The sequence below is a fragment of the Aptenodytes forsteri genome, unplaced genomic scaffold, assembly GCF_000699145.1.
Source record: "Aptenodytes forsteri isolate BGI_AS27 unplaced genomic scaffold, ASM69914v1 Scaffold442, whole genome shotgun sequence".
NCBI lineage: Eukaryota > Metazoa > Chordata > Aves > Sphenisciformes > Spheniscidae > Aptenodytes > Aptenodytes forsteri.
In genome coordinates this window covers 1113523-1124397 of record NW_008794003.1, presented here as the reverse complement: position 1 = coordinate 1124397, position 10875 = coordinate 1113523, and the positions used below count along the sequence as shown (strand labels likewise).

General features: G+C 45.6%; 2 protein-coding genes across 2 annotated transcripts in view; one reads left to right on the top strand and one right to left on the bottom strand.

Moving 5' to 3' along the window:
• The window catches only part of LOC103907450 (alpha-aspartyl dipeptidase), an 8484-nt gene extending 7984 nt beyond the window's left edge, over positions 1-500 (bottom strand). Inside the window, exon 1 of the mRNA XM_019474678.1 lies at positions 490-500. Coding sequence (XP_019330223.1) covers positions 490-500 — 11 coding nt within the window. The remainder of the gene's footprint in view (positions 1-489) is intronic.
• Position 501: 1 nt separating this feature from the next.
• The window catches only part of LOC103907441 (cytochrome P450 20A1), a 15733-nt gene continuing 5359 nt past the window's right edge, over positions 502-10875 (top strand). Inside the window, exons 1-7 of the mRNA XM_019474689.1 lie at positions 502-546; positions 634-800; positions 5764-5909; positions 6582-6749; positions 7440-7518; positions 9181-9296; positions 9703-9757. Coding sequence (XP_019330234.1) covers positions 5781-5909; positions 6582-6749; positions 7440-7518; positions 9181-9296; positions 9703-9757 — 547 coding nt within the window. The 5' untranslated portion in view covers positions 502-546; positions 634-800; positions 5764-5780. The remainder of the gene's footprint in view (positions 547-633; positions 801-5763; positions 5910-6581; positions 6750-7439; positions 7519-9180; positions 9297-9702; positions 9758-10875) is intronic.

The following is a 10875-nucleotide window of genomic DNA, read 5'->3' as shown; positions in this document are numbered from 1 at the left end:
GGACGTGGCTGATGCCTGCGGGAGCGCTTGCTTTGCAGGGCGTTCCCGGCCGGCCCTCCCGAGCCAGCGAGGCAGCCCTGCCTGCACGCTTTGGCACACCTCACGTTTTACATGCCCCGGTGAATCCCTCTTAGAAAGGCTTTATCTGCTCACCTTGCAGTTTTGCTCGTGTGCAGATCTCCAGGGCAAAATCTGGGTACAAGATCTACATTGCAAACCTGACCCTTTAAATCTTTACGCAGGGATCTTTCAACTAACCAGATGAATAATCCTGGCTTAGCCAGTGGGACTGGGCACACACACGCTTACAGTTGATTGGCTTCATAAGCTTTCACAGGTTTGAGGCCTGAAGATGTGGCTTATCCAGCTCTTGTTTAGTGTTTGTAAGTCGTGCAGCAGTATTGATGTGGAAAATCCAGCTCTCCTGCTGGAAAGCTGTGGGGCTTGTATAAAATCTAAGTTCAAGGAGGCTGATGCATTTCCTTTTACTCTCTAGGCATCTAGGCAAGCAGCAGGTATCCCTGGGCTGGCTCCAACTGATGAAAAGTAAGTCCTTTCCATCTTCACATCAGTCAAGTTCAGCCTTGCCAGTGGATGCTGTTCGTGACCAAATACTTTCTTTGTGTTCCTCAGGGATGGCAACCTGCCAGATATCATTGCCAGCAGCAGTTTGCATGAGTTCCTGGTGAACCTTCATGAGAAATATGGCCCACTGGTGTCTTTCTGGTTTGGAAGGCGTCTTGTTGTCAGCCTTGGCTCAATTGATCTCCTGAAACAACATATTAACCCCAACCGGTTGTGTAAGTGTCCTTTGCTTTGTCTTTGAATCCGTTTGTTCCTTCTGGCCTTGCTGGGCATCCTATGTCAAAGGAAGCTGGGGTTTCATTCCAAGTAGAAAGAAAATAAGACTTAGTTTGCAGCTGACGTGGTGGTGGTTGAGGTGTGTCTTTGGTCCTGCTTATTGGCCTCGAATATCAGTGACCAAGAGTTGCTGCTGTCCAGTGACCATCAAGAAATTAGTACGCTTGTGTCTTTTACCATCTCCCTACAGGCAAATGTTTATGGAAAGCATCATGCTTGTTAGTCACTTGAAACAGCAAGGCAAAGATCCTGTAGCAACTTGACATACATTTTAAAAGCAGCTTATGCTGCTTAAATTGAAATACAATTTAAGAGGGGAAAATTTGCTGAAAGGAACTGTGCTAGTTTGTGATAGCTTCCTTGTGTGGTTTGGTGTGGAGGTTTTTAGAGTATTATTTGAAGAAGTTATTTAACTTTTGGTTTTCTTTGGCATGTAGAATTTTGTGCTGAAAACCTCTAGTGATCTTCCAGACTTGGAAGTGGTCAGTGGTGCTGGTAGCTGAGTTGACCCTCTTAGTCCTGGGAGGAATATTTAATTTATGGTGTAAGTCTCTTAGGTAGGTGTTTTGCTTCCTAAGGTGATCACAGACAATAAGTTAACTCAGTTGATGTTTGGGTTTAACCTCTTGTTTTTCCAGTTTTCATCTTATAAGGTTGAATGAGGTGCTGGTTGCACACCTCTGACCTGATACTGTAAGCTGATTTTAGGCACAGGCAGATATCTCAGCATCACTTTATGCTGGGGTCATGATGGGTAAGCTTCTTGTACACTTGCATGACAGACTCAAAAAAATTGGTGATGATTTGGGAAAGGAGTGGGAATTAACGAAGATCAGCAAGACACAGTCAATAGCAATGGCATTCCAGAAGGTGGAATGAATTTGGGAGTACCCAAATACTGGAGAAAAACAAATACAGTGCCTGGACTTCAGTGCAAGAAATGTGACCCAGGCAGTTACAGACTAGTCTGGCGTCCTGCTATGCTAAGGGCTAAACGTATTTTTTAAGGATGGGGATAAATAGGAAACGCACACCATACTTCTTTGATAATTAGACTTCTAGACAAGGAAAGTGGTAGAACTGTGTTTCTGTCAGGGTTTCAGTTCAGCATTTGCTTGGACACTGCTTGGGTCATCACTGAAGCTGGAGGTGATGGGATATGAGAAGTGAAAGAGGGAGTGAGGCTGGATTGTGTTGGGAAAGAGAAATGCTGGGTTGGGGAGGTGAAATACCCCCACTTACGTTAACAGCCTGCCCTGATGGTGTCACGCTGGGACTCCTTGTCAACACAGTGGAGCAGAGTGTCCTCCCGAGCAAGGAGATGGGTACCCCTGAGGGCTGGGGTAGCAGAAACAGGAAGGGGAGGAGCAAGAGCAGGCTGTATTAATTGCTTGCAGGATGACATGGCCATGGAAAAAAAGAAAAGGGTGCACTGAGTCATGTATTTTCTGTAGAGAGGAAAGCATCTAGGCTATTGCACAAGATGAACGTGAGCCAGACAGAATCCTGTGTACGGCTCTGACCTCTGTACTCAAGCATGATTTTGAATAAAGCAAGTGCAAAGAAAGGCTCTCAGAGGAGTGGGGAGCCTGTTGTGCAGGAGGAGCCAGGGAAAGTGTGTTCAGCCCAACAGAAGGAAGAGCTTCTGGGGGGATCCTCGTAAAGGCAGCAGCAGCAGGCTTAAGAAGGAGGGTTCTCGTGATCTGTACTGAACTCAGACCTGAAAAAGCAGTGATGTTAGTTGTATCAGTGCTTTCCTTTTAGCACTGGTGCTTGTCAGAAGTGCTCAAACGTTATTAGCAGTAAGGAATCTTAATGATTGATTTTCCTGGAGCTTTGAGTATAAACAACACGTAGCAGCTGAGTGGCTGTAGCAAAACAGTTCCTGTATCATTTCCTGGTGAGTAGGAGTAGGTGTTGTGGTAGGTCTCAGCCACCAACTGGCTCTGGGCAGCTTCCAGTTTTGTTGGAGACCTGGCCTTGCCTGTATCTCTTCTGTGCCCACAGTGCTGTGGGGCAGGAGGCAGCCCACTGTGGACTGTGTTATATCCAACTCCTGACTCTTCAGCTCCACCTGAAAACCCTTGCCATGTGACTCCTCCTCAGTCTGCTGGGGTACCTGAGGCCAGAGCTGCTCTTCATAGATGCCTGCTTGTTGGTTTCCAAGTTTGAGGTATAGGGTTTGGCTCCAAGTAGCATAGAAAGGTTCCTCTCGTCTCATGTGTGTGTCACAGGTATGGCCAAACTTCTTGGAGAGAGAGAGGTCCTGATAGCGCATCTATCATGAGAGCCTTGAAGTTGGACTAATTGCATTCATAGTTATTAACAGGTTCCCAATGCCAGGAGGCTGTTTTTCCTCATGCTTAAAGCAGTGCTTGAAGCTGGTACGTTTTCATGGCTTCTTAAAGCTTGGTTGAGATTAATTTGCAAGGAGAATTCAAAGGAAGTAAAACTTTACTGCTGATACTGGTGGTTCCCGTGAGAGGCTCTGGGGAAGCAGTCCAGACCTGCAAAGGGTGTGGATGTGAAGAGGGTGGACTAGTTCAGGATTGCTAGGAGCAGTGGGTTCAGAGACCCACTTGGAAAACTCTCATGAGTCAATGAATGTCGCCTTTTGGGTTGGGACAGTGAACCTGAAGCACATTGAATGCTGGAGATGGAGCTATGGGTCTTGGCGTGTTTGAGCAGGACAGCTTCATTGCTGTTCTGTGAGCATTTGTACTGTGCAGCTTCAGAGGTCCTTTCCATCTCTGATGTTCAGTTCTACTTGGCATCTGTCTTGACTATCCAGAGTTAGATCTTTTCTCCATATTTATTTACAGTGGTGTCCAGGACAGCACTCTGAGGTTCTTGGGATGCGGGAGAAGATTTCCTTGTAAGTGGAAGGAACAGTTGAAATTTTGATATGCTTCACTAAGAGGACTGAAAATGTAACCCTTAAGATGTTTTCAAGACAAGGACAAAGGAAGAAGTCCGAGGAAGTGCTGGCAGGGCAGAGCTCTGTCTCCGAGAGGTGGTTTGTGCCTTGTGGAGTCACTAGCCTCCTGTAGCTGTGGAGAAATAGCTATTTCTCAAATACTGCGAGGCAGGGTCAGCCCTCAGCAAAGGGCAGTGTGGGGTCTGCAGTCCTGAGTTCACAACAGTGAGTGTATCAGTGGCATGGGACTGCTTTGCACTAGGGACGGGATAAAAAAATGGAGCCCGTGGCTGATTCAGCAGTTTTCTTTCATATGCACCAGGAGAACTTTGCAGTTTCTGCAGGTGATGGTGCTAAGCATCCTCTGGCCTCTCCAAATGCCTCTGCTTGCCAGATTTGCTGTGTGGGCTTTACCTCCAGCCATGTGTCTTTCTGGCTACCCCAGTACTGTGCCTAGTTCTGCCAGGGCCAGCCAGCAGGGAATCGTGGCATGAATAGCAGCAGCCACTCCATGACAAAGTACCTTGGAGGAGAAATTGTCAGCAGCAGCTAGAGTCACATAACAGCCTGCTCCACATGGAGAGCTGCAGGTACCATCTGCTGTGCCAAAAGACACATGCACACACTCCTTGTCATTCAAAGTGGGAAAGAGGGTGAGATGCAGAGCTTAAAAACCTTGGAAGGGAAATGATGTGAGAGAAAAGCATTTAGGAAAGTCTACCATATTTATGCCTTTGGCCTCATTAGCTGCTTTTGTGTCATTAGGTAGTAAGTCCTCTGCAGGTGGGAATTGTCTTTTCTTGTGTGTTTGTCTAGTAGCGTAATGAGGCCCTGATCTCTGCTGGGAATCCTAGGTACATCCACAATTGGTAGAGTCATATGTGTCTAGCCCAGCCTTGATGTTTTCTGATGCCTCAGAAGTTTCACTCTCCATCTGGGAGAAATAACAGACTGTGATAAACAGCGAAAATATCCCTTCTGAAAACCCCAATTGCTGCTTCCAAATAGTTCCTTAAAGATTCTGCCAGTTCTGCAAGACCCACAGAAAAGTTTACAGAAAGGGAGAAGCATATGCCATGTTTTATTGCACAGTTTTGTATTGACATCTAATATACTTTAACAAATTTATTAAGTAGAGGCCCCTGGTGGTGAAATTCAGAGTTAAAAATCTAACTGAAGTGAGCCATGGATATGGAAGATGGAGGAGATGTGGTTTTTTCTAGTTTGTATACTGTTGCAAGTGTCTGTGCGGAAGGAAGAAGGAAAGTAAAGCGATTAGAAGTAGAAGGCATTCTGTAGCTTAGTGGGGTACTGTTTTCTGTAAGAGCTTCTCTGCTGGAGGCAGCCCTGACTGAGAGAGGTAGGTGTTATTTTGGGAAGAGCTCATCAGCAGGAAACTCAGTGCATGCAAGAGAAGTCATGCAGGAGCAGTAGGGTGTCAAATGAGATTTGCTGGGGCTGTGAAGCAAGGTAAGGAGTGCGGAGGGCAACCTCTGGCTAAGTCTCTCATGTGAGCTGATATGTCTTGAGTGCATAGCCATGGTCAGGGCAGGAGGGCGCACCAGATGTCAAGGGGGAATGTGCTAGAGCAGCTGCAGATCAGGCTGGCGGAGAAGGGCAAGGAACATGTCACGCTCACTGTTGTCACCAAGTCAGTGGCGCAGCCAGCTGGGAACTGGCAAGCTGGGAACAAGCTTCCAAGGTGTCGTTACTAAAGAGTTACTTGGTAGAGCCAGCAGGCAATCTCTGCAGTGGGAGCTGATCACAGGATGGTACCCTGCCACAGAGAAGAGGCCTTATGAGGTCCCAGCCCACACTGAGCAAGAGAAGCTTGACACCCCAAAGAGACTGTTCCTGCGGGAAGGAGCCATGCCTTGTCACTGCCCAGAAGTAGCAGCGCCCGATTAAAAAGATTGCTGTTTTCATCATCCCTGTGTGGTGTGACTGCCTGACTTTCAAATGGTGTTTCCTTTATTTGCTTTCAGTGGATCCCTTTGAGACAATGCTGAAGTCTCTCTTGAGGTACCAGTCCAGCCTGAATGGGGATACAGGAGAGAGCCACATGAGGAGAAAGCTGTATGAAAATGGTGTGACCAAGTCCTTGCAAAGTAACTTTGCTCTCATCCAGAAGGTGCGTGACTGCCTTTGTACAGCAGAGAAGCCCTGTGTGGCTCACAGGGGAAACTTTAGTGAGAATGATCACTAGGATAACAGAGCTGCATTCAAATTAGTGCTGGAACTATAAGCATCTGAGACAGTGAACAGCCTCTGCCCGTTCAAGCACGGTGTGAATATTTGGTTTCTCTTAGCTCCAGTGAGTTAGGGGGAAGGGCTGAGCTTGGTGACTTTTTATGCCAAGATACCAGATGCAGTTAAAAGATACTGGAGCATCTGGATTCTAAATTTATTTCCCAGTACAGGAGGGAGGAGTAAGGAACCAGCTATTGGGACCACAAACAGGTGAAGAACTGTTCTGTTGGCTCAGCCCAGCAGCCAGAATATGATCTCCCAGTCCGGAGCTACTAGTATTAAAGTTTTTAAGGTTTCTTTTGTGACAGAGGGAACAAGAGAGGAGGACAGGGCTGCCTTGTTGGGGGAAAACCTTGGTAAGAGGCAGAAGATTTGAGGCTAAAATGTTACTGTTTCAGTTAACAATGGAAGGAAACCCTGGAAAGAGTGTAGCTTCATGCCATAGCCATGAAAGTGTGGTCTGCCTTAGGAACTGGGTGGGAATGTCTCCAGGCTATGTTTGGTAAATAGGCTGCTGATATTACTGCCAACTAATGGTTCCTTCCCTCTCAAGCTGTCAGAAGAGTTGCTAGCCAAATGGCTCTCCCTCCCTGAGGCACAACATGTGCCACTCTGCCAGCACATGCTGGGCTTTGCCATGAAGTCTGTCACGCAGACAGCTATGGGCAGCAGCTTTGAAGATGACCGGGAAGTCATCCGATTCCGCAGGCACCATGATGCAGTAAGTGTCACGAAGAGCCAGGAAATCTCCTATTATATTTTTCCATGCCAACAGCACACAGCTTGTGTCTGTGTACAGTTTAGTACAAGCTACTGCTGAGACTTCAACATTAAGCTAACATTAAGCTTAAGAGCTTGAGGGCTCTGCCTCAATTGTCCCACGCTGAAACTATCAGAAAGATCCTACTGCTGATCCTGCTGTCATTAGTCTAAGGTGTTTCTAAAGGATCTGTGGGGATTGGGAACCCAGATCCAATGGCAGTTGAGAGGTGTTTGGTACCTAAGTCAGTTAAACTCTACTGGAAATGTCAGTGGAACTTCTCCTTTTCAAAGATCTGCTGAAGACTCTGTGACATTGTGGAGAAAGGAAAATCTGAGGAGGTCGCAAGCTGTGTCCACATCTGGGGATGTTAAATCTGCTGGTGATAGGGTGGGAAAGAAACAGTTCCATCTCCCATTCAAGATTCCCATGTTTTTTCTCCTACAGTTGTTTCATTTCATCTCAATTTCAGCTATCATAGATGTAATATCTGGAATGGGACATGGTGCCCTAAAGAGACCAGTTCCGTATTCACAGGAAGTCTTCATTTTATTTGGTGTTTTCATTTTCCTGAATAGGGAAAAATAGAAGAGCCTCAGCAGTCTCAGCCTGTGGTGAGTGATGGTGCTCTTCTCTCTGTCCTTCTTTCAGATCTGGTCGGAGATTGGGAAGGGTTTCTTGGATGGGTCCCTTGACAAAAACATGACTAGGAAGAAGCTCTACGAAGATGGTAGGTTCCTCCCAAAATCACAGTCTTCCCACTCTCATTAATACTTAGAGTTAGCTAGTGTATGGAAGCACTTAATTTGTCCAGCTGTCTTGGCTTTTCTGCAGAGTTGATCATCGTGCCATAAGCTACCAGGTGTGTCTGCCTTACTCTCGCATAAGATCATTGTTTTGGAGTTGAGTGACAAGCCTACCATTGTGCAAGAAGTTTGTAGGACTAGAACTCTAGTTCCAGGTCTAGTTCTATGGTCTGTCCAGTCTGGAGGCTGATAGAGGATCCTGGGAAGTATCTTGTGCTTGCTCCCTTCCTGTTCTGTTCCCTAGTGTCCACTTTTGGCCTCTCCTGGAGGCAGGCAATTGTGCTAGGTGGAGACAGATGGAGCCACTTGGTTTGGCCTGTATGGTCATTCTTATGATGCACCATTTGGTGAATGTGCTGCCAGTCACTGACAGGCTAGAAGGCACAAGTACAGAGGTGCTGCTTTGATGGATACCTTCCACGTGATAGCCTCTGATGTGCTATTACAAGGTAACATGATTTTCAGGTCTGTTATGGCAGTGCTTTTATTTCTCATGTATTTCACAGTAAGTTAGTTATTTTTCAGTTGTCCTGTCTTTTTTGTTGTTAATAGTTAAAGCTTTTCAGTATTGATTGATAAGATGTTAAACAAAAGTAGCTTGTATCTAGAACTAAGGATTTGCTTGTAAATCCTCCAAACCCAGTGTTTCCTTCTTTATGTTGCTGGTTCTGTGGGTTTCAGAACCTGAGGACAACTACCACCCCATTAAAATGGGCTTCTCCCATGGGCACTTGTTCAGGACTGTTCCTGAGTTGTAGTAGGATGATGCATTAGGACACAATTTAACAAACTCCAGATAGTGAGGCTTGGTGTTTAAGTGTTGCTGGCCTTCCTATGTGGAGAGGAGGGAGGAAGTGTAGTTCTAAGACGAAGGGGCTGAATTGGGCCTTAGTAAATCGAGTTTCGGATCCAACTTCTGCTCCATGTTTCCTGGATAGTCTTGAATAGGTCATTTAAATCAGACAGCCAATGGCATCTAGGTCCCTAACTCCCCCCAGTTCCCACAACAGCCACCAGGAGTTAGACACCCAATTACCTTCAGATTTGTGGACTCTCTGTGCCAAAACCCTCGCACGTTTTCCCCACCTTCCTCGCTCTGTCTATGCGGACTCTTTAGCACAGAGCCATCCTCTTGCACCATGCTTGTAGAGCCCCTAGCAAAAGGGAGACCATCAGTGGCTGGAGGTGCTGCAACACATCAGTAATTATAACTCTACAGGCCATGCAACTAGTGTTATCTGTCTCAGTGGTTTTTATGGGGGCTGATTAAACATGTTCTCTGATGGTTCAACACTAACTGTTATTTGACTTCCCCTTACGTGATTTCAATTCGTAGAGTACATATCTCAGTTACACCTGTAAGGGTGGCTTTTTATAGGCAACCTGTCTGATTTGGTTCCTACATTTTCGACTAAATTGGAGATACCGCCTTCCAAATTGACAGTAACACGTAACAGAGGCTGCTTCTGTAAGTGAGCCCAGCAGGGAAAGCTGGTCTGAAAATCTGCTTGGGGAGATGGATTTGCTTCTCTGCAGCACTCAGGATGATCAGGTTTCAAAATAAACATTTCTTTTTGCTTCCCAAGCTCTGACAGAGATGGAATCCACCTTAAGGAAAGTTACAAAGGAGCGCCGAGGCAGGTCATTCAACAGGCACGTCTTTATAGACACCTTGCTGCAGGGGAACCTGAGTGACCAGCAGGTCTGTGCAGCTGTTATGTCATTACATAGTAATGGACTTCTGCTATTACAAGCTCATTACATTGTAGCCTTTGATTAATTTTTTTGCATCTTAGGTCAGATTCCTTACTAAAGCAGGGTTTCTCCTTCTTTTTCCATTCCTACAATGTTTAATTGCATTAGACTTTGGTAGTTTTCCTTGCCACTGCTTCGTTGCTATTTCTATAAACCAGAAATATGTTAGTATTAAGCACGTCTCGTGCCATTCCAGTGGAAGTTCTGTAGAGAGTTCAGTCTGTGTCTTCTAGATGTATTTCCTGCTCTCTGCACTAAAGGGATTTCATGCACTTGAATGGAGAATGTGCCACTTCTTTTTTATCTTTACAGTCTTATGAACTTCATTCTCTGAAGCAGATTTTATTTCCTAGATTCTGGAAGATACAATGATTTTCTCCTTGGCAGGATGCATAATCACTGCTAACTGTAAGTACAGATTGTAGGTAACTTTCCATCCTTACACTCAGCTGTCTAAAACTGCGTGTGATGACATGAGACTTATTCTAGGCTAATAAAAAATTATATTGATCATTCTGTTTCTCCTGAGCTACGGGTGTATAGAAGCAGCTAATTTTACAACAGACTCTCGACACAGCCTTGAAGCTAGTGAGTTTAAACTAAGTTGTGTTTGACAACCTTCCCAGTCTTTTGGTGAACCTCAGAATTTCTTCCCATTGCTTTTTGCTTGCACTCTAACCCCAGCCAACTGATGCTAAATTTGATGAAAAAGCACCAAAAGATGTAAGCCACAAAGATCGTGTTGTAAAATTGGTTCTGGCACACGGGAAGGAAATTAGAGCTGAGTGCTGGAATCTGGCTGGCCGCTTTCTGGAGGATAGGTGTGTTCCATGTATGGAAGACTTTCAAAGGAGCTACTTTGAGATATGTGCAAAGATTAGGGGAAAAAAACCAAAATAAAAATACAAACCGGAGCTGTGTAAAATCTCTTATGATAGCAGGATGATTATCAGGCCCTGTATCTTAGCCAGCAGGGCTGGGACTCCAAAGAAAACCTCCCAGGTGCAGCTGGGTGTTGAAGAATGTGGAGAGTAAATTTGGCAACTATGATAATACTCTCCCCAGAGAATATCCTCTCCAAGGAATCCAGGAAGACTGTCATTTTAAGGGGCTCGACTCCTCAGGAGTTCCAGATAGTTCTCATGAATAGACAGTTTGGAGTGGTAGAAACATTTCCTTGTAGCTTAAGGGAAACTGCATCCTACACACTTATTTCTTATGCAAGGTTTCTTTTTCACTCTGCTATTGAAGATATTCGTTGAGTACCTCACTGTCGTGGTTTAACCTCAGTTGGCAACTAAGCACCACACAGCCGCTTGCTCACTCCCCCCACCCCCCGGTGGGATGGGGGAGAGAATTGGAAGAGCACAAGTGAGAAAAACTCATGGGTTGAGATAAAAACAGTTCAATAATTGAAATAAAATAATAATAATGTAATAATAATAATAATACACAAAGCAAGTGATGCACAGTGCAATTGCTCACCACCCTCCAACCGGTGCCCAGCCAGTCCCCGAGCAGCGGGC